At 31.0% G+C, this 24,278-nt stretch overlaps 1 protein-coding gene across 1 annotated transcript in view; it reads right to left on the bottom strand.

Annotated features, from left to right (window-relative positions):
• LOC130440491 (maternal embryonic leucine zipper kinase-like) overlaps positions 1 to 14,537 on the bottom strand; it is a 114,021-nt gene extending 99,484 nt beyond the window's left edge. Inside the window, exons 1-2 of the mRNA XM_056773673.1 lie at positions 13,971 to 14,537; positions 13,662 to 13,844 (exon numbers count right to left, since the gene is read on the bottom strand). Of these exons, the coding sequence (XP_056629651.1) occupies positions 13,662 to 13,844; positions 13,971 to 14,192 (405 nt within the window). The 5' untranslated portion in view covers positions 14,193 to 14,537. The remainder of the gene's footprint in view (positions 1 to 13,661; positions 13,845 to 13,970) is intronic.
• Positions 14,538 to 24,278: the final 9,741 nt, after the last annotated feature.

Consider the following 24,278-nt stretch of genomic DNA (forward strand, 5'->3'; position numbering starts at 1 on the left):
TTCCTGCTAGACAGCCTGCGATAAGCAGTGGCGTGGCTTGGTGAGATTTATTTAATTCATAAATTTCTTTAAATAGATAGAAATATGGCGTTCCTTAGACCATGGGTGAATGAAGACAATGAAATTGCACAGGTATGAATTTAATAATAAAGATTTAGATATACAAACACGGCAAATTATTTTAAATATATTAGAATGTTTAAAAAACGAAAATATTCAGCAATCTGATAATTCAATCATAATAAGATTTGCTGAATTAACTAGAAAAAATAAATTTGCAATTTAGCCACGAATCAGTTGACGAAGCTATTCAAGATTTTATACGTAGGACAATTTTTATTTTATGGAGAACAGAGTTGTGACATTAGAAATAATACAAAAAAAGGTAGCAAATTATCCAGAATACAATTATACCAGTATAGAAACATTGCGTCAAGTTTTGTCGCCATATGGTTTTAAACACAAAAAACTGAATAAACGTATGGCAATAACAGAATTGTTAAATAAAGTTCGAAGGCAACAAGATTATTTGCATCAAATGAAAGACTACCGGAGTTCTAATATACGAATGGGGTACAAAAGGGCTCAGTTCACGTCTGGAACACTGTTTAAACCAAACTCCCTTACAGGCAGGTACATTTTACTCGTCTATTTACGTTTTATAATTCAATATTCAGTTGCAGCAAGTTGACAAGGTATAATAATGATTTTTATTTTTTTCTACGTTCCAAGTAGGACTACAATTAAGGGCAGCTGTTTAAATAATGGCGTATAATGCCGTCCAATCAATAATGATTCGATTGCCTTTTAACGATTACTTTCTCGCATAAGAGATACATATTTTTAAAAGTATTTATAAAAATAATAAATTCATAAAATGAGGTATCTACGCCTATGGTAGATCAAACAAACTTGTCGGCAAGGGTTTTATATAATTGATATTGGAAGAACTATACACTTTTTTATAATTAATAATAAGAGAAATACAACCCTTCAAAGGGATAAATTGATAACGATATCTTTTTATATATCTGCCAAACGGTTTTGATTCTGAAGCTCATATTATTCAAGTTTTTGTAATTTTACAGTTTTTTATTCATTTATATTATTATCTTTATTATCTACCTAAGGATTTCCAGAAATATAACTAACAGTTTTATACATGTATACCTAAATAAATTAAAACCATTGAGTTATTACAAAAAGAACTTATGGCTACAAAATTCTTATGAAGCAATTTTTGATATGATTTCTATAAATAATTATAAATTTTAGAAAATGTGACGTAATAATCTTGCAAAACCATCTTGTATTCATATAAGGTGGTGTGGTGGTATTTACCTTATTGTCATATACTTGGACAAATAAAACATATATATGTGTTCCCTGTTGTTTTTAATGATCTATTATAAATAAACTACTAAACTAGCTATGTAATCACACGTTTAAATTAATTTTTTAAAACTTAATTTTCCCTTTCTCATGTCATGTGTGCTTTCGGCCGCGGGAAAACAATAACAAACTGTCGTTAAGTTGTCTCCATCGTTCTCTGTGTATTATGGGTTATGATGCTAGGTTAAGGTGACCATTCGTACTGATTTTACCAGTACAGTACTGGGTTTCAGGGCATAAGTCCTGGTTAGTCATTAAATAAAATCCGTACACGAGAAGCTCTTGTTTTAGATTAGAAAACATTTAAACAAAATGGTAATAAAATAAAAAAAAATTGTGTGTGCTCCGACGCACGACTGGAGTCTTAAGTTCGATAGTCTAACCAGACGCAAAAAGAGTTTGTTTAACTTAAAAAAGATTGATACTGTATAAAAGGGTAAATTTGTTAATTAATGAAAATAATATACATAAATAAATATATATTTATTCAATTTATTCATTTCATATACATTTATTATAACTAATCGACGAAATATTTTACATTAAACTTTTTACAATAGTCAATTTTAGATGTGCATAAATATATCATTAGGAATGTTGATAAATTATGTAATTATTATTATCAGACTATTATCATTTTTTTTAAATATTAATTAAATCAACATTGTCTGCATTATTAATTACAGTGATAAGTAGTTTATGGTAACTAAAATAAGACACATGGACGTTCGTAGATACGTGGTTCACGAATCTGGAAAATACCGCATCAATGGTTGTACCATACCTCGTTGTCCCCATTGCTCTATCAGAAACAATATCTAAATTCAGTTCAGATTTTAAAAATTTTATTAATGTCAATCCATCATCTTTGTTAAAATCGCCACTCAGTACGAGCAGCAGTAAATGGTATTATATATATTTATATGAACTACATCGATAATTATTAAAATATTTAATAAATACAAATTGCACATGCTCATACATATAATACATGAATTATAACGTACCTTGCAACCACGTGTTTGTTAGATGTTCCGGCAATATCATCTACACCTCTTTCTGCCATAGTTATTTGAAAATACTTTCAGTTCACTTTAGCGGAACACAATGATAAAAATTAAAACTTCACAATAACAATATTAATTATTGATACTTATTGTAAAAACAGCAATATAAGTATGTCGACACTGATAGAAATAAACAAACCCAATAACATATAGGTATAGTCGCTTTGCAGTATACTCTATGCACGTGTCCCTATACCCTACACTCACAACCAAATTAGAAAGTTGCGCATCATAGGGTGCGCACCAAAAACGTAACGAGGTCATTCATCGATAGATTTTACTCCTCACATTTCAGAAATTAGAACTGGAAACCATGGATAATTCCATGCTATATTATCAGGTATCGCAGGAGCAGGAAAGCCACGACGTCATACAAGCCAGTGGTGGCCTGACCTACTAACTACTGTGATATACCCATATATGTAATACTGCTATATGGACAGTTGGTATAGGAAAAAACGTCCCTACGTTACGGTGCCGACAATATTCACTTTTTCTCTTGGTTGAGACACTTTTTATATTTTGCGCATGCTTGAGAATGCGCAGAACCGAGCTGAAACCTCGGATGTTAGAGAAATCGTTTCCATTCTGTATTTAACAGTCGGAACAGCCTCCTTCCACTTATAGAAACTATCCATATAGAAGTATTACATATACGGATAAACTTACCTTATTATTATCAGGGCGGAAAAAGGATGAATTAAAATTAAAATATAAATTTACTAAAGAAAGTAATAATATTGATCCTAGTGAAATATATAGTGAAAAATGTAGAAGTACGTGTTCTATTGCAAATAGTAGAAAAAGCGACATTGAAAACTCCACAAAAACAGTTAAACACAAACGAGCTATGTAAGCAGTAATGGCAAGTTCGAGGATGAGATCATATTTTAAGAAAAAAGAATTTGAAACTGCCGAGAAGAAAATAGCTGCAGCATATCATACAGTTAGGCATGATCAATCTTTTCGATCAATGGACTGTACATGTAAACTTCGGCAAGTTTCGATTCTAAATTCTCATGCTCTAGGACCAAATGCGAAGCTATAATCACCGATGTACTTGACCCTTATGCAAATAAAATATACGCTGAAGATTTGAGACACTTAAGTTTTGAATCAGTGTATTCAGACGCGTCAAATCACAAAGAAATTAAACTTATTCCTTTACTGTCAGATATTTCTTATACAAGTTTAGAATACAGGTAAAAATTATTGAAGTAAAGGATTTGTCAGGAGAAACGTCTGACATAGTTAACGAATAAATTGTAGAGGTCTTAAAAAACATAATTTAGCAATATATTAGGGTTTTGTGCCGACAACGTTAATTTTGGAGGCATACGAAGAGTCAGGAAAAATAATATTTTTACCAAACTAAAAGCTACTTTGGACGGACGGAATCTTGTTGGAATTTATTGCTCAGCGTATATTTTATATTTTAAACAATTCTACACAAGCCGCGGCGAACTGCCTTCCAATTGATATACAAACTTTAATTACCAAGATTTGCTCTTACTTTTACATTTATACTGTGCGCGTCAGTGAATTAAAAAAAATGTAATTTTGTAGACATAGAATATAAAAAACTTTTGGGTTACAGTGCTACGCGGTGGTTAGAGTTACGACCAGCTATTCAGCGCGTGTTAGAAATATTTCATGTATTAAAATCGTATTTTGCGTCTAATAAAAGAACTGCGACAATTATTAAAAATTATTTTGAAAATCCTGAAACCGAATCTTGGCTTTTCTTTCTCCATAATGTGTCGTCAATGTTTCATAACACGGTTTTAAAGATAGAAGGACAGGATATTTCTATGGTGGAAACAAATATCATTTATAAGGACCTTAAAACCAAAATTACTGACAGGATAGCAAGTTTGTTTCTGCCCCTGCTTCGACAAAATTTAAAAAGGCTAGAAGATGACGGCATAGTTAAATCGAATATTTTTAAAGAAAAAGTGGTGGAGGTTTACAGCACATGTTTTCAGTATCTGGAAGAATGGAAAGGCATTTTGAGGGAATCAAGAAGTTTAATTGAAAGATATTAAACATGAAACCTACACATCAAATCGTTCAATTATGCAGTGACTATTTAATTCAACATTATCCGGAAATAAATTTAATTGAAGATGAGCTCTTTGATGAAATCTATTTCATTTAGTACTACACCACAGTGAGAAACATGGGCATTGGAAACAGACCGAACGGGTTTTTTCTTCATTAAACAACATCTGGAATAACGAGATAACCTGAATGAAAGTGGAAATTTTTGTTGATTGTCAAAATTAATTTAAATGCAACCTGTATTGAATTCTATGAAAATATACAGGAATACAAAGTTTTTTATTTACTCAGGTATACAGGTTGGCCGTTGGGTGAATTTTCAATAAAAATTTATGAAATTTCGACGTGACTGGTCAAAATTCATGATGTCCTGGTTTCAGGTAAAAAAAATGGTCACCTCATGCTAGAACCATCTTTTTTTATTCGTCCAAGGTCATCATTAAGATGATCAGTTTTTTGTTACCATCTACTTCATTCCATATGAACAATTTTGTGGAGTGAGAGTTATGGTGTCACTTAATCTACTCGATGTATCGTAAAAATGTGATAATTACCATATAATGCTTACATTAAAGTAAATATAAATGTATCAAAAACATATCTAGAGCACAGTTTTGCAAAAAAATCTAATGTTTGAAATAATTCCTTCAAATAGGTATTTAAAAAAGTGACCCAAGAATCCTAATTGACCCTCTAAAATTACAATGTTTTCATAAAGAATGGGGTTTATTCTAATGTCTAGTTATCATTCAAAATATGAACTCTTAATTAAAACAATTTTGAAATAATTTTAAAAAAATGTACATAAAACATAATAAGTAGCCTTATTTTTGCAGACTATTATCAGCTCAAGAGTACATAATACTACTTTTCTTGAATAATTACTTGATTTTTTGTTAATTTTGTTAATGTATTTTTAAATAAAAAAAGATAACTGTAAGGAATATATTACAGTGGAATCTCTATAACTCGAATGTCAAAGAAAACGCAAAAACATTCGAGTTAACGAGTTTCCGATTTAACTACAAGATACTGCGAGATTTAACTGCTGAAATTTTAACTTACAAAGGCGCGATTTCTAAGTATATTTTTTGATTTGTGGAATCAAGTTTGAATAACAATTCAACTTAATTTTTATAATATGCAAATTTTTTTTATATATTAAAACAAATAACATATTAGTGAAGTAAAATGTACACTAAAAAATCAGTTATTTTCTTTTCATCCAAGCAATTTGTACAATTATTTTTTCAAGCTCAAACAATGAACTGAATACATGATCCTCAATATAATCACAATTTTCAACAAATATTAGTAGTGCGTTGGCTAGCTGGCGCAGCTCTGGCTTCTTTATTTGTTATTGGGTTAAAAACTTGCTGAATCAATATGATCAACGTCATTTTCATTAACGTCATCGTCGTCCATATTCTGATTAACTATGTCGATGATGTTAGCGTTAGTTAGTGTTCCAGTAGTAGCTAGACCTTCATCACATGTCACATAATCTTCAAATTGCACTTCTATGTTATTTCAGTCAGCTTCTACACTCATATCTGGTTCAAGAGGTTCTTCCGAAGCTTCTTCTTGTGATATCGAAAAACCACAGCTTTTGAAGCAATTTGATATTGTAGTTTTAGATACATTTGCGTTACCATAGTAACGAACAATAACTTATTAGAAGTTTGACGTCAAAAAAGCAAACTAGTGTTACGCAATAAATTAAAAGAAAAAAGAAGTTCACCAAATTATGTAAATCGAAAAATTGGAGTATCGAGCCATCATCAAGTACCTGTATTTAAAAGGGTTAAGAGGTCAGTAGATTCACGAAATTTTCAATTGAAGATGATGACCGATCGGGAAGGCCAGTTTTTGTGTCAGTCCCCGAAAATATCGATGCAGTTCATGATATGATTTAATCAGATCGTTGAATTGGGCTAAAACGGATATCTGAAGCACTGAATATTTCATACGAACGCTGTAGACTTCTTAAACCGAATTGTTACTATGGATGAGACTTGGGTACATTTCTACGATCCATAAACAAAGCAACAATCGATGGAATGGCGACACTCTGGTTCTCCAAGACTTAAGAAGTTTCGTGTCCAAAAATCGATGTTGCTAACCACTCTACGGGAAAAAAATAAAGAGAAAAGACGAGGAAAGCTATCCAAAGGTGTTTTGTTTTTGTAGGAAAACGCCCTTGCACACAAATCTCATGTTTCCATGAAAAAAATTCGTGATTTAGGGTTTGAATTACTAGTACACCCCCTTATTCACTAGGTTTAAGGTTAAGTTAAGAAGATTGTAAATTTTCTTCCAACGAGGTAATAAAAACTGTGAAGGTCTGGTTTGCAACGCAAGAAGAAACATTTTTTTAAAGGCCTAGAGACGTTGCAGGTTCATTGTAATAAATGTATCCAATTAAGAGGAGAATATGTTGAGTAATAAAATATTTTGACATTGAAATTTTGTTTGATTCTATAGTAAGCTAAGAATTTTTCAATATATCCTCGTAAATTAATAGATAAAGCTGACTGTTGTTCCATATTTGTTATCAGTTTCCTAACAACTTCCTTTCTGTCAGCGGATTTGAAGTTTTTTATTATTCCTTGATCTAAGTGCTGTAGCTTAGATGTTGTATTGGGTGGAAAAACTTTAATTTTCAATGACTGAATTATGTTGTGAGCTGTATAGTTGTCAATGAAAAGTAATATTTTCGTTTCTCCTTAATCATTTTCTTGTCGACTTTAATGAGCCATCCTTTGAATATTGTGGCTGTCATCCAGACTTTCTTGTTAGCATCATATTCTAGTGGTAGAGATTTACAACCAGAAAAACAACGAGCCTTTCCTATAACTAATGATTTGAATTTTTCATAGCCTGTAATGTCATTTTTAAAAATAAGTGTTTTATCAGGTAAGCACAATAATATTTTATAACTCAAGTCGTGCGCTTTTTTTTCAAAATTTTTACGTTTATTTAAGAAAAACATGTACAATAGAATTATTCAAAGTATTGTCCATCTGAAGCTATGACATTTTCCCATCTTTCTGGCAATTTATAGATCCCATCCCAAAAGAACTGGGCCAGTTTGGTAGCCAAGAATGAATCAAGCCAATTTTTGATGTCTTGCTCTGATGTGAACCGTATTCCAGTGAAGGTGTTCTGCATCAACCGAAACAAATGGTATTCAGAAGTGACAAGGTCTGGGCTATAAGGCGGGTGAGGTGAAACTTCCCATCCACTGTTTTCCAAATAGTTCTTAACCGGAATAGCAACGTGGGACCGAGCTTTGTCATGATGGAAAATTATTGCCTCGTGTCTGGTCGCATATTCCGGGCGTCCTTCGGCTGTTACTCTCTTCAAACGGATTAATTGTGTTCGGTAGCGTTCTCCATTGATGGTTTTACCCGGATTTAGCAGCTCATAATACAGCACCCCCTTCTGATCCTACCAAATAGATAGCATTACCTTTGCGCCATGGATATTTGGCTTTGCCGTTGAATTGACTGGTTGGCCAGATTTCACATAGCATTTTTTGCGCTTGGGGTTGTTGTAATGGCTCCATTTTTCATCAGCAGTAACAATCCGATGCAAAAATGACTTCCTTCTGTGGCATTCCAGCAGCATTTCGGACATGCAAAACCGTCTTTCGACGTCTCTCGGCTTGAGTTCATGTGGAACCCAATTTCCTTGCTTTTGAATATATCCAGCATCGTTTTGAAATAGCTGCTTGAGTGACACCCAAAGATTTTACGAGCTCTTCTTGTATTTGGCAACAATCTTCATCGAGTAATGCTTCCAGTTCTTCAAACTTTTTTGGCTGCCAACAAGGTTCATCGTCTTCCAAACCATAATCACCACTTTTAAATCGTGCAAACCACCAATTTTGGGACCTGCGCTCAGCTAGAGCATGTTCATCAGAAACTTCCACCAAAATATGATGACTTTCGGCATGACTCCCCACAAAAACATTTTTTCAGGAACAAAGTTCGACATATTTGAGTGAAAAAAAAATGATTATTGTTAACGCTTCAAATGAATGACATATACTGAAAAGACGTACAATAACAGTAGCTTTCCAACGCAGGTTCGGAATATTAGAACGATGTAATATTATACAAGTTACGCCATATCTTATTAAACCGCGAGAATTGAGTTATAGATAGATAGATATTTATCTATCTAGTGAAGGTGAAGTGGCATGTAAGAAGTATTAATATTATAGTTCCATTTTACTTAAATAATATCAGATTATAATATTTATTTAAAATAGAAATGAAAAATATATTACTAATATAATTTTTAGATTATTAATTCAAATATGAGCGTTAACAAAATAAGGAAAAATCGTTTAAGCTATAATTTAAAAAAATAATTTCCGTTCATTGTAGTTAAAAATCGTTAAGATGACTCGTTGGTTAAATGCACAGTCTGCAATAGGGAATTTTCAATTGCAATTCATGGACGTAGTGCAATAACGGCAACATTGAAACTAAAGTACACACAATGTCTCATGACACAGCAAACTGACAACATTTTTTAAAGGGAATCTTTTTGGAACTAACGAAAACAAATTGGCAGTTTTGTTAGGGCACTATCGCTTTTCGCACAATAATCTATATCAAAGTTTTCGCAGCATGGACTGCACTAGTAAATTATTAAAAAAAATTTGTGACGGAAAATTTTCTTGTGCGCGAACAAAGAAAGTCTATCATAACCAGCGTATTTAATGAATACTGCAAGGATATGCTACCAGAAAGTCTGGATTCTGTATCATATATATCTATTCTATCTATATTAGGTGCATCGAATCACAATGAAATAAAACTTTGTCCAATTTTAGTAAGGTATTTCGATATTAAGAGCGGTATTCAAATTAAGATTTTAAATTTGGAATCAGTCTAAGAGGAAGCATAAAACATTTTTTCTAATCACTTATTTCGAGTTATAACATACAACTATTTGAATAAGAAAATTTTGGCGCTCTCGGCTGATAACACAAATACTAATTTTGGAGGACGCGCCCGTAAAAGTGTCTATATTGTGTACACAAAATTACAAGATCTTCTGAAACGAAATATTTTGGGAATTGGTTGTAATGCTCACATTATATCAAATGCCATCAATACGGCATCAAGAACAATTTCAATATATGTAGTAATTATTACAAATATATATTTATATTTCAATCAGTACGGGTAGCAAGTTTGCAAGAATTTTGTGAAGAGGCTGGTGTTCAATACAAAAAACTGCTTAGTTATTCCAAAGTCAGATGGCTTGCTTTAACTGCAGCATTAGAACGCGTTTGGCAGTTACATGACCCACTACATTCTTATTTTTTAAGCCTTTACAAATGTTCTATAATTTTTAAGAAATTCTTTCAAAACGATATATCAGAACCTATGTTTTATTTTATTCACAGTCAGGCGTCATTGTTTCGTAAAATTACTGTACAAATTGGAAGAAATAAAATTTCAGCAGCAGAAGTTTGTATTATATTAAACGATTTCATACTGCAATGTAGATTAAGATTTAATGGATGGATACATTTTTACCACTAATTCTAAAGAATAAACTGACCGTTTTGGAAGATTCCAATCCCGGAATAAAAAATGAATTTTTGGAAGAATTGAAAAAATTTTTATAAAATATTTTATGAATGTATCGAAGAATGAATAGTGAACTTTAGAGCATTAAATTTCAAATCAAATTAAGTTTCAAATGGATCCTTCATATAGTAAAATTGAATGGAAAGAAGTTTTTTCAACAGTCGAACTTGTAATAAAGAAAGATATTTTTATTAATGACAATTTTCTCTTTGGAGAAATTTGAAGAGTAAATTTTTATTCAAATGAAGAAAAATTTAAGAAATGGAACGATGAGAAAATAGAACTTGACAAAAGATGGGTAGAAATCTTTCAGTATTTTAGAGTAGAACATATCTCACATGAAAATTTAAAAGTTTTAATAGAAATTTCCTTATATTGTCCAGGCACTAATGCTACTGTTGAAAGGGTATAAAACATTATCTGACGTCTTAACAGTAAAATTTAATATGCAAAATGAAAGTTGTTCGGATGTGGCTACATTATTAGACAAATATCCTCATTTAGTAAAAAAATCCACTCAGAAGAAAAATATGTTTTTAAAAGAAAATAAATTTTTTTGTCGTTTTTTCTTCATGTTTTTCACCTATTAAATACTTGCAAAGTGTACTCTTTTTGAACAAGAAATAGTTAGTCACCTTAACATTCCATCCAACAGAATTTTAATGAAACCAAGTCCTAGATTATTAAAAAGTATGTCTTTGTTCTTGTGAAAAGAGATTTTGAAAATATTTATCCAGACTTTGATATAGCACTTCATTTTGCTCTGGGTACAACAGCGACAAATGATTCAAGTGAGAGAAGCTATTCTTGTTTGAAAAGAGTGGAGAACTATTCACAATAGACTTTAAGCCAAGGAAAGCTGAACGTTTCAACTCTTTTATGCATAGAGTGAGACCTAATAAACAATATTTCATACAACAATACAATTAATGATTTCGTAAATTCAAAGGCCTAAAATATATAGTAATGTTTTCAGAATTCAACATAAACTGTAATACCCACAGATAGTTAAGAAAAAATAGTAGGTGATTAAAATTTTCTTTGTTTAAAATACTGTCTATTAACACTTCTTCCCTTTGAAAATAATGGAGTATCTTACACAAAACCTAGTTTTCAAATTATAAATGTAAATCTGCCACTGTTTCATAGTCAATGTTTTTGTTACCAACAAATGAAAATGAATTGAAAAATAAATAATTATATTGACAATGCTTCATCAAATTTGACCACCAAAATTTGTTTTGGTCTAAATAGAAAAAAAACATGTTTATTTATTTGCACTTTATATTATGAATTTCAAAGTCATGGTGGATATGAAATGAGTTAGGGAAAATATCTAGAAATTATAATGTTCTCTCCAAACATATATTCTTCTCATCCTAGTAGTAGGTAGTTGAAGAGTATACTAAAAATTATGTTTTTCGTATGTTTCAGTAGAATATCACCAACAAAAGTACATACTAACTAAACCCAACCACAGCTACAATACTTGAAATAAACATTTCATACTTAGGATGAAAGATCAGAGTTATCAGAAAAAAATTTCTTTCTTTTCAGTTGAGGTTTACAATAATTTATGAGATCATATAAAAAAATCCCAACAACTTAAAACACAAAATAAAGCATTTCATATTAGTTCAGAACAGATCAACAAAATAAAAATATTTCCTAGAAGACACAATATTCACACATTGTCAATCATAACAAGGACCACTCTGGATCTTTTGGGTGTATATGATCCTCTGCATGGTGCAGCTTGTTTCGTTGCCCAGTCAATAAGGCAACATGGGTAATAAAGAGCCTATCAGATCTCTGAGAAGTCTGCTCGCAAGATAGTCTAGATGGATAGAAGAACATGGCTTGAGATGAGTTACGACAAACAGAGATAGGACTACTGCTTGTTTTACTAATCAACTACTCCACTTAGATAGGTGCAAAGTCGACTGTTGATGGTCTTTTAACCGGAAATGGTCATTCAAGACACCATCTAAAACTATAGGCATCAGGAATACCAATGATGCGTGAAGAAGAAAGAAACTGCGAAAAAATGATTACTAATATTAAACTGTTAAGACTAAATAGGGTCAGAGCACCAGAAACACACATCGTACCTATATCTGACACTTTATAGTTTGATCCTCAAAATAAGAAAAATATTCATTATCTCCATCTCTCTATTAGTAGAAATAGGATCCCCTTCATGTATTTTTAGTTTTCTGTGACAGTAATAACCATGTTATTACTATTACTATACTATAGGTACAATGATGAATATGCTGTCTCATAAAGTAGACAAAAATACTTTCTGGCAAAAATACAAACAGATTTCTCAATTTTTCATGTTTACAAAAATATTAGCATGGAGCAAAGAGCAGATGTCTTCAGCTCTGTTTGTCTTCGGAAATAGTATACCTATAGCAACGGCTACAAAACTGTTTAATGTACCAAAAACCACCCCTTGGGAAAAATTCATTCATTCATCTTGAGTGGAAAATGTGACCTTCCCCAATGTTTCCTCTAGAACAAGAAACAATTGTTGTATTGATTAACTTTATGGCAAAGAGGAAGTTTCTAATAACAATAATTAATATAATATCATGTACTAGGAAACTAGCAGCTGAGTTGAAGAAAATCTATCTCAATGAAAAAAATTAAAGATCAGATATAAATGGTTTCATGTGTCACCATCCAACTTTATCAAAGAGTATTAGCCAAAAGTTTACTAAAAGTTTATGTAAATCTGCATTTGTAATATACTAATAATGAAGATTTTGTATCTTTCAATTAAATAATTAGAATTATACAATTTTATTTTTCAACATTTTTTTTTATTTAAATGTTGTTATTAGTTTAGCAATATTAACAGAATGTCCGCCACTGGTTAGTGTGTGGTGTCTGACTTTGTGCATGTCATGTCTAGTATAGGACCTTTTGCATTATTAATAAACAAATGTATATCAAAAGAAATAATAATCTTCTGAACTTCTAATTATGTTATAATAGTTAGTACTAATTACCCATAGTCTTGTATTCAAAATTGAAGGTATTCTTCATTTTTCTAGTTTGCAATTATTTGTTTAAAGAAATATCCTCACTAAAGTGTTTACCAGTGGAACTTACCTTAATACTCACAAAGATATAAATATGCTTCTATTTAATAAATACTAAATATGAAATATATATTTCCCACATTTATTCTTATCATTAGATTAAATAATAAATATTCATAAATTATAATCTATTTGAAAAAATTGTTTTTGTTAAATATGTATTATTTGAAAGTTTCATTTATAAATAAATTCATCAATTTAATCGTAATTCTCAATTCAAATGGAGTCAATTTTATCACTAAATTCTTCCCGGTCTCACATTACTAGGAAGGAATTCTGCAAGCATTTCAAAGGTGACATTATATAAATTGAACTGAACATGTCCTTATTGAATGATTTTTAAATTTCAAGTAACTGATTAACAATACATTTTCTAATTACTACTCTAGTGAAAATGTGAAAACTTAAGATGTACTTACTGGTTTAAGATCCCTATGAGCATATCCCAAACTATGTAAATATGCAACAGCTGAAACAATTTGTCTAAAAAAAACTCTGCTTTCTGTTTCTGTTAGACGATTTTTTTCAACAATATGGTCAAATAATTCTCCACCTGAACAGTACTCCATAACAAGGAACATATGTGTATCTGTTTCAATAACCTGTAAATTAATCATAAAAAGTATAAGATTCGATTCATACTCTTGAAATTGTATAGAATATGAATAGTTTTCTCATATATTGTCTGTCTCATAGAACTATTGCTAACATTTACACAAAATACTTACTTGAAACAGTTTACAAATATTTTCATGGGAAACTGACTTTAAAGCGGATATTTCCATCTTCACTCGTGCTAAATCCACTCCTAGTAAGGCTTTATCCATTATTTTAATTGCAACTTTTTCTCCAGTAGCTAAATGAGTAGCTAATTTGACTTTAGCAAAACCTCCACATCCTATTGTTTTCTCAATTTCATAAAAACCTTTGAGATTTGCAAATCTCACCATCTTAAACAGTAGTATTTAAACTATTGAATGTTTAAGAGCATTTAAGTGAACAAAAATAAATAGAAGATTTTGTACATAAACAAATAACGAGCTTTCAATTTTTAAATTCAAATGAAAATGACAGTTATAGTGACTTTTGACAAATACGCTACGTCATTCTTCTTCTAATCTGTTTATAGTGAAACGGAGTTTGTACTGTCCATAATGTAATACTACATATTATCTTATTGTTCACCGAAAAAAGAATGGATATGATTAAGAATAGCATCAAGAGTATCTAAAACATTTAGTTTCCTTATATCAGTGGATAATTGAACACATGTAATGAAGATTGCCTACCGACTAAGTAATTCGTCGATTTCATATCAACTTTTTTGCTTTAATTTTTTGCTGTTTCTTATGAATAAAGTTGTTTATCATTCTATGTGAAACAATTATATTGATAAATTAATTCCATAAGCTAGAATAGGTTACTCCCAACTCTAATATTATACCGTTTGGATTCTAGTGTCTAGCAAAATTTGAAACTTCAGATTTTTCAACTCAAATGTTAAACAAAATGATATCTTTGTTAAAAATAATCCCAATTATTACTTTAAAAGACCTAAACTATTGTGACCCTTGGCAAAAAATTTTATTTCTCAACTCGATTATAGTAGAAATTGGAATCGTTCAATAAAACAAATTCTTTTCCTTATTTCAATAGCGCCCTTTTATGACTTTTTGGCACATGCTAGTCTTTAGGTAGTTAATATGTATGAAATTAATACGTCTAGTATCTGGATCTAACAATTACTAAAGACATTAACACTATACCTGATGGAGGGAAGTTTTCATGGATAGAATATTACATAATTTCCATTAACACAGTTCATATTACATCAATTCAAAAAGTTGGCTTTACCTACTTGGAATATGGTAAGCTCGTTAAAAAAAGGACTAGAGATAGTTTTCTCAATAAACGTTAGGTATTATATTTTCTTATCGAATCGTATAGCACTCACGGTTTTACTGGTAGGCTGTTATTGTTTCTATTGTCATGTCCTCTTTCAATACACGTTTTCATTTAAGAGTTTTATCACGTGTTCTGTGGCATGAGTCACAATCTTATTTAAATCAATATCGTACATATCGATATCATATATTTTTGAGAAACAAACTTTAATATTGCCTAAGGCTTGACATCGAGTAATTTTTTAATGCTATATTCCAACTGAAAATCCGAACCAAACAGACACATTATGCCATTTAGATATACAAAACCTGATAAACATAAATTCATAAAATTCCACTTCCAGTCACTTCTCCATGGTAATTCCAATGGATAAGTTCTTGACATGAGCTGTTATATCAGCTGGAACGGTGTTCAATACATAGAAGGAAGGAGTTTTCTACCTACTTATAATATTAACTTCATCATCAATAAATCCATTTACCTATAATGTTGTAATACATCTAAACTAGTTTTAGTTTCTTTAGTCTCTAGGTGATTTTTTCATACAAGATCTAGTTACCGCAACCCAAGCAAATGAGTTTGAAATATTGACTTTTTCGAGCCCTTTAAATTTATTTTTCGACTGTAAGTATCAAAAATATTCTTTGTATCGAATTACATCAAAATCTATATATATATATATATATATATATATATATATATATATATATATATATATATATATACAGTGCTTTTCAGATAAAAGTATCCACCTTTAATAACTTTTGTAATACTGGTATTTAGAAAAAATCCAAAAACACGTCAATTTATGTTGGAAGGGGCAAGCATTATGGCTTATTTAAACTTACTAGAAAAGCCATCCCCTCACCCCTAGCAGCATCCCCTTTATTTTTTTAAATTACTTGTCATATTTTTTATGTAAAATTTGGATACTCCTCTTTGAGCTGATTTCAAAAATGTATAATACTTGTAGGTTAAAGTGGTTAGTTTATGAGATAAACAATTTTTCTTTTAAGAGCACAAATTTTACTTATTATTTACTTTCACCTTATTTGCCTGTACTAAAATGGGTTGTACAACAGTTCAAACTCTTTAATCTTTTTAACTGTGCTATTTATTATGAAGTTACAATAAGTGTTCAAAATGAGTACCATTCACTTCCATACAATGGTATAATCTATTTTGAAATGCCTCTCTGACATTGCTTAATACGGCTGGATTTAATTGTCGACATTCATTTTCTATCCTCTCTCGTAAATCATCCAGAGATTCTGGTTGGGTAGCATAAACTTTTGTTTTTAAATACCCCCATAAAAAGAAGTCTAGGGGTGTTAAATCCGGTGACCTCGGTGGCCACTCCATCATCTGCCCCCTTCTACCTATCCAACGAGTGGGGATTGTTTCGTTTAAAAATTGTCGGACAGGCATAGCATAGTGTGGGGGAGCTCCGTCTTGTTGAAATACCAGTAAATCTTCGGAAAGGTTATCATCATTTTCTATTATTGTTGTAATACGTGGGTCAACCCCTTCCCCGAGTAACTCAAGATATGATTCACCATTTAAATTTCCGTTGATGAAGAAAGGTCCGACAATGTGGTGACCTAGGATACCACACCAAACGTTTAACTTTTGGGGATGTTGTGTATGGAATTCACGCATAATATGTGGATCACTTTCAGCCCAATATCTACAATTATGCCTACTTACTAAGCCATCTAATGACCATGACCATTCATCAGAAAAGCAAATATTGTTTAACAATTGTGGATTGTTATTGATAATTTGCGTCATTGATTCGCAAAACTCTAGACGACGATCAAAATCATCTTCATTCAACTCGTGCGCCAACTTAACTTTGTATGGGTGGTACTTGAATTTATGTAGAACTCGGTAAACTGTAGAAGATGAAACACCGATCGCTCTACTTATTGTTGACAACGATTGGGGTTGTTGAGCCTCTAAGCTGACTTGCCCTAAAATTGCCACTTGGATTGCTTTGTTATTTACGAGTCCCTCTCGCTTATGCACTTTATTGCAAACAGACCCTGTTGTGGTAAATTTCTCCATCAGTTGAATTACATACTTATGAGTTGCATGTCTTTCGTCATGTAATTCGTTAAATATTCTAGTAGCAGCTCTTGCACAATTATTATTTTGGTAGTACATATAAACCTACAATTTCAATTCTTTCTTGCAAAGAGTAAACCATTTCAGAGAAACAAAATAAATAATGTATCAAATTACACTATCAATATTGACTACAAATTCTAGTTGACAATGTCAAACTTTAATAAAAAGTAGAGTTTTTTGTTGTTTGGATTTTTTAAGTAGAATAAATAGCACAGTTGAAAAGATTAAAGAGTTTGAACTGTTGTACAACCCATTTTAGTACAGGCAAATAAGGTGAAGGTAAATAATAAGTAAAATTTGTGCTCTTAAAAGAAAAATTGTTTATCTCATAAACTAACCACTTTAACCTACAAGTATTATACATTTTTGAAATCAGCTCAAAGAGGAGTATCCAAATTTGCTGCTAGGGGTGAGGGGGTGGCTTTTCCAGTAAGTTTTAATAAGCCATAATGCTTGCCCCTTCCAACATAAATTGACGTGTTTTTGGATTTATTCTAAATACCAGTATTACAAAAGTTATTAAAGGTCGATACTTTTATCTGAAAAGTACTGTATATATATATATATATATATATATATATATATATATATATATATATATATATATATATATATATATATATATATTATTTTCTTCTACCGTAAAAAGTTGTGAGATACGTGTAATACCAAGTCGGTTGATTTATTCATTCCCTACTTAAGGGACCTCCTGTCTTAATTCATTACGTAATTAGCTATTCTAACAACATCTTATAGTGACCACATTAATATTAAACATCTTTTATGTAAAAATAAAATAGATTGACTTGGCCATCCCATGAAAACTCAATGTAAGTCACAAGCAATACTTGACACTATGAGATGTTGTAAAATAAGCTAATTACGTCATAACTTAAGATAAGAGATACCTTAAGTTTGGGACTGAATAAATCAACCGACTTAATATTACAACTGTTTATGGTAGAAAAACTGAGCTGAAAGTTTTTTTACGACTTTTGTTTTTCATGGCATATCATTTATTTTTGTAGATAGATCTCTTTTTTTTCTTTCCAATACCCTCTACTTCTTAAACAACAACAACGAATTTCCTTAAAACCCATTCTTTGTCTTATGAGCTTTTCTTATTTTTGTAGGTAGCCTTCTTTTTTTTACTCCTTGTCTCTATGGGGTTATCTCGGAGGTTTTGATTGTACAATTTTTGACAATTCTGGACGATCAATGCTTCTTAGACTATATCGTATTCACAAATTGCGGATTCCTGCGCTTTAATATTTACAAAGTTGACATTAATTACGAGTAGATGCAACCCGTAACTTTCGAAAGTGCCTCGTAAACTTTACCAAATGTGAATACTGCAGAACCGATATCCATTAGCGCATTTTGAGACTTAGGCCCTGACTTTTGTGTATAGTTATAGCGTATGTTATACATATGGACAAAGCTCGTAAACATGTTCTTTATTAAATGTACTATATATTTGCATTACAAAGTTATTTATGCAGTTGGTGTATCTAGAACACTGGACTGAGCAGATGTAATAGGTCTTCTCTGACATCACGTGACCCAACGTCACGCTGCGTCCACTGTGATATCACGCATATTACATCAGCTACTGGACTGAAATTGAAGAATATTTTAGTTTCTCCGTGATTTATACACTAATAGTTGAATTCAAAATTTGAAACGTCGAAGTTTTATGATTGGTCATTTAGTGAGTGACAAAAATAAGAGCTTTGACTAGTTATAATTCTCAAACTACTGATTAAGATTGAATCAAATTTGAAATATACCGTCTTCATACAAAGCTTACGTGATTGCTAGAAATACAGACTTCTAGTTTTATCTACAACCAATTTATAGATAGGGTGTCGAAAATGACCTGAACTGCTCCGAGAAAAGGATGGTGCCGCTTTTTTTGCTCGACTTGGCGCGGGCACTGCAGTTTTCCCAGTTAAGTAACTTTTAATCCACTAAATAATGAAAACTTTTGAGGTAGTTGCCAAATAATTTCATATCTTCTAAATATTAACTTTGAGAACTTTTATGGTTACATAATTTTATGTCAAAAATGATAATAAAACAACACGAAATACGTATTTAACCATAAATTTCTCGCCCCTTTCTTTCTTTTCTTTTAGATTCCTACGATTCGCCCATTCAAGCTTTTTTCAAAAATACTATCGTACAATTTCTCACTTCTCCCTTTTCATCCTTAACTTTCATAAAACACATACGAGGATGTATTGATATCTAGTTAGCCTAGACCAGTTCCATGCATAAACAAAATATTGCGTTACCATAGCAACTAACAATAACTTATTAGAAGTGTCAGTGTGAAGTTTGACGTTAAAAAAGTAAACCAGAGTTCGCAATAAGTTAAAAGAAAAAAGATGTTCACCGAAATTGTGAAAATCGAAAAATTGGAATATCCAGCCATCATCAAGACCTGTATTTAAAAGGGTTAAGAGGTCCCTGAAAATATCGATGCAGTTCATGACATGATTTTATCAGACCGTTGAATTGGGCTAAAACGGATATCTGAAGCACTGAATATTTCATACGAACTCGTTCATCATATAGTTCACGTCAATGTGGACATGAACAAAAATTGCTGCCAAATGGATCCCCAAATGTTTGAATGTTGACCCAAAGCGTGCAAGGGTAGAAGCATCGCGTCCGATCTATGCTCGATTTGAAAACGATGTAGACTTCTTAAACCGAATTGTTACTATGGATGATAATTAAGTATATTTCTACGATCCAGAAACAAAGTAACAATCGATGGAATGGCGACACTCTGGTTCTCCAAGACCTGAGAAGTTTCATGTCCAGAAATCTGCTGGAAAAGTTCTTGCTTCAGTTTTTTGGGATTGCCATGGAGTAATCTTGATTGATTTTTTAGATAAGGGTAGAACAATAACCGGAGATTACTATTCGATGTTGCTGACCACTCTACGGGAAAAAATTGAAGAGAAAAGACGCGGAAAGTTATGCAAAGGTGTTTTATTTTTTTAGGACAACGCCCCTGCACACAAATCTCATGTTGCCATGTGAAAAATCCGTGATTTAGTGTTTTAATTATTGGAACACTCCCCTTATTCACCAGACTAGGCTCCGTCCGACTATCATCTCTTTCCTCAACTAAAAAAAATTTAAAAGGTCGTGAATTTTCCTTTAACGAGGAGGTAATAAAAGCTGTTGAGGTCTGGTTTGCAAAACAAGAAGAAACATTTTTTTAAAGGTCTAGAGACGTTGTAGGTTCGCTGTAATAAATGTATCCAATTAAGAAGAGAATATGATGGGTAATAAAATATTTTGACATTGAAATTTTGTTTGGTTCTATAGTAGGTTAAGAATTTTTCAATATATCCTCGTACATTCTCTACTCAGCCTACAAATTTGTTTTTTTTTTAAATTATAGTGTAAAGAACTTGACTTCTCTTTTATTCACCAGTAATTTTTTTTGTGCTTTTTCAAAACTATCTCCACCATATTATTTTTTCTCACAATGTACCGAAAATAATTGCAAATGAGGAAGGTACTCACTGTATATTATTTTATTGAATGTGAAGAGTACCATCTCTATACTAAAGGTGAGCAAAAAGAAACATTTAACTTTCTGTTCGTGTGGGTTAAATTGAATAGTAGTTTTACAAATCAATTAGTTTTGTTCAAAAATAATGCCTGGTCGTACTAAATCAAATTCTGAATCCTGCAAGTCAGGTTCGCTTTGCTTGCCCTGCAAACCTTCCAAAGAAGTTAAAGCAAAACCCAAAAAATCCAGAACATCTCAACAAACTGGTTCAAGTGGTACTAATAAAAAATCCACTTCTACTGCAAAGAAATCATCAGCGGCTACAAAGAAAAAAGTAAGTACTGCAAAAAAACCTATTTCAAAAACAAAAACATCAAAAACAAGAAGAACTCCATGTGATATGGGAAGATGCGGCTATTCTGATAGTTCGGAATCAGATTATTCCTCACATTCTTCCGACTGCAGTTGTTCCAGCTGTTATTCTGAATCCAGTGGAGACGAATGTTGCAAATGTAAATATTCTCGTTGTTGACGTTGTTTTTCACACCAAATTTGCTCAGCTGGTATGAAAATTTGTGATTTTTATGTACACTGTGTGTTTTAAATTCATTTAAGTGAACAGAATATAGGAAGCAAATCATTTAATTACATAGATAACTAATTTGAGTTTATTAAAAAACACTTGCTTTTTCCATTCATTTTTTATCGTTTAAATATGAATATTGTTCTTAATTTTGTTGTATATGAAATTCTAAGTTTTGAAACAATAAGCATAGAATATTTTTCTCAATTTCCACAATGATAAACTACAAATTGAATTAAAAGAGCATTCACTTTAAGACATACCGAAAATGAAAATGATGGTCCAATTTTCAATTTAATAAAAAACAAGTGGTTACTACATTGGACAAAATTGAATTAATTTTTTGAATTGATGAATGTATCACATATAATAATATAGTTTTAAATTGTATACGCAACTTTAGTGATTATTGTTATTAAATTGTAAGATTTTATTGTTCAAAATTTATGTATTTTTAATTATATGATGTACTGATTCTACTTTTACTGTAATAAATATATTTAACAAATTAAATATTTGGTAATTCCTATTTTAAAATTGTAATATTCCATGACCATATGAAGGGTAGCTATATAATTATGATAAACAACAGTTCCAAACTCTTACAAAATGGCGCTGGTGTAGACAAAGTGTATGGTATGGAGTATGGAGTGTAAAGAAGGAGTAACATCTCTTATGGACGGTACGTTTAAAATATGGTCTGAATTCTGTAGGGATAATACGTGGCGCTGATTGTACTATGGGATTGAGATCTGAAGTTAAACACTTACTATATCTGAAACTAGCTTCAGATTCTATAAACTAACGAAAACAGAATATTATGTAGGTCTTGAAAAGAATTAAACAACGTTTAAAAATAGTAAAAAAAGAATACAAAAAATCATAGTAAAAACTTGTTGTATTTCTGGATGTATAAGTGGTTCTTTAAAAGATCGTGGAATTCGTTCATCTCTAAATATAAAACAAGCAAGTCTCTTTGGAATACCAAAGGTAAGTCATGTTTGAATCTGTTAGAAAGCAAAATTCATTAGAGGAAAATCAATAATTATTTATCCATGTTCCCAAAATATTTGTTGATTAACATTGATTTCTCATTAAATTTGAAAAATAATAAGTAACACAGTGACGTTAATTCAAAATCATTAAATTTATTTTATAGGACGCTACGCTGCTAGCACAATGGTCTTCTATTTTGAACATGACTTTAACGAAACATCATTGTATCTGCGATTATCATTTTAAAGAAGAAGATATTGTGAAATCGCGGAAGATTGATTATTCAGGTGGAATAATCAAAGAATATGAATTGAAACGATGGACCCTATTGCCAAATGCTGTACCAGTTAACCTACAGCCAAGACAATATGATATTGAAGTAAAGTTTTATAGAAAATTTCATTGACTTTCAAAGATATTACAAAATTTGTACTAACTTTAAATGTAGCTTTCAGAAAATTAAGAAAACCTGCACTATCAAACGGTTAAAATAATAAATGAATAAATTTTCAAAGGTATAAGGTTTAAAGTAAAAACTAAGCAGTAATTTAATTTTAATTAATTTTAATAAATATTTCGTAGAAGCCAACCATCAATGTGCGAAAGCCTATTCAACAGTTGGACAATCGTATTAACATTAGAAAAAAACCAGCGTCAACATCAATCGATGAAGCTTTGGAAAATTGTGCTTTGCCAGGTGACCAGGTTCTTATGTATGGAAATGAACAGGGTCAAAAAGAAGCAAGTGATAATGATAACTCCAAAGATTTGAACCGAATTGATTTACCTAAGACTGTTCGAGAGAATGAAGACAAGCTCATAGATCATGACTATAATGTAACTTATACTAGTGAACAAGTATTAGCATATTTGGCTGGCTATGTGTCCCGTAAAATGAAAAAAAAAATGAATTCTGCAAAAATTGTTTTGATTCTTTATCTTCGGCTGGATCGGTAGAAGAGAATCAACAAAATGAATTAATCAACGAGCTGTCCTTGTATGGCGGCCTAGCATATCCCAGTCAGGGATTGTTTGAATTAACTCGCCGGTTAGAAAATACAGTTTTGGATGTTGTTGGGAAAAAGGGAATTGAAGGGAATACTATACAAATGATTTTTGATCGAATTACTCAAATTCAATTGACCAAAATTGGTTGCCACGAACATTCTCTATTGTTAACAAGAGAGATTATTATTTATTATTTAACCATAAGAGGACATTTCTTGGCCAAAACATTTAACAAGGAGTATATAAAAAAAAATAAAAGTAAAATGTATAAGAAATTATCAAAATTGTGACTGACGCCTGATTATATTCATGTGAAAAGCTGTGCAATCCTTAATATCTTATTAGATTTTTATTTTTTATTAAGAACTTGATATATTTCTGTACCTGCTTGCATAAGCTAATTACCAATGATATTTTAACAAAACTATAATTATTATATTTGTTGCGGTTAGAGTTCAATATTTTATTTCTATGAACCAAAATGTTTTATTTTCAATTATTTTATTATTCTTATTGATATTTTTATATGACTATAACTATTATATTAGTTGCTAATGAAGTTCAATATTTTATTTTTATGAACCGAAATATTTTTTTTATTATTCTATCATTTTTATTCATCTAATTATATCGCTATAATTATTATATTAGTTACAGATAAAATTCAATATTTTATTTTAATCAACCAAAATGTTTTTTTTATACTATTTCATTATTGTTACATGATTCTACTTTTTTTTTCATATTACAATATATGTATTATCTAAACCAAATAAATAGCTAAATAATAAAGTTAATTTAACGAGATTCTGTTTTGTTAATCGTTTCATTATTTTAATACTACTAATTTCATTATCACGGTGCATTATTTAAAGCATT

Source organism: Diorhabda sublineata, chromosome 2, assembly GCF_026230105.1.
Source record: "Diorhabda sublineata isolate icDioSubl1.1 chromosome 2, icDioSubl1.1, whole genome shotgun sequence".
In the NCBI taxonomy this organism is placed as follows: Eukaryota; Metazoa; Arthropoda; class Insecta; order Coleoptera; family Chrysomelidae; genus Diorhabda; species Diorhabda sublineata.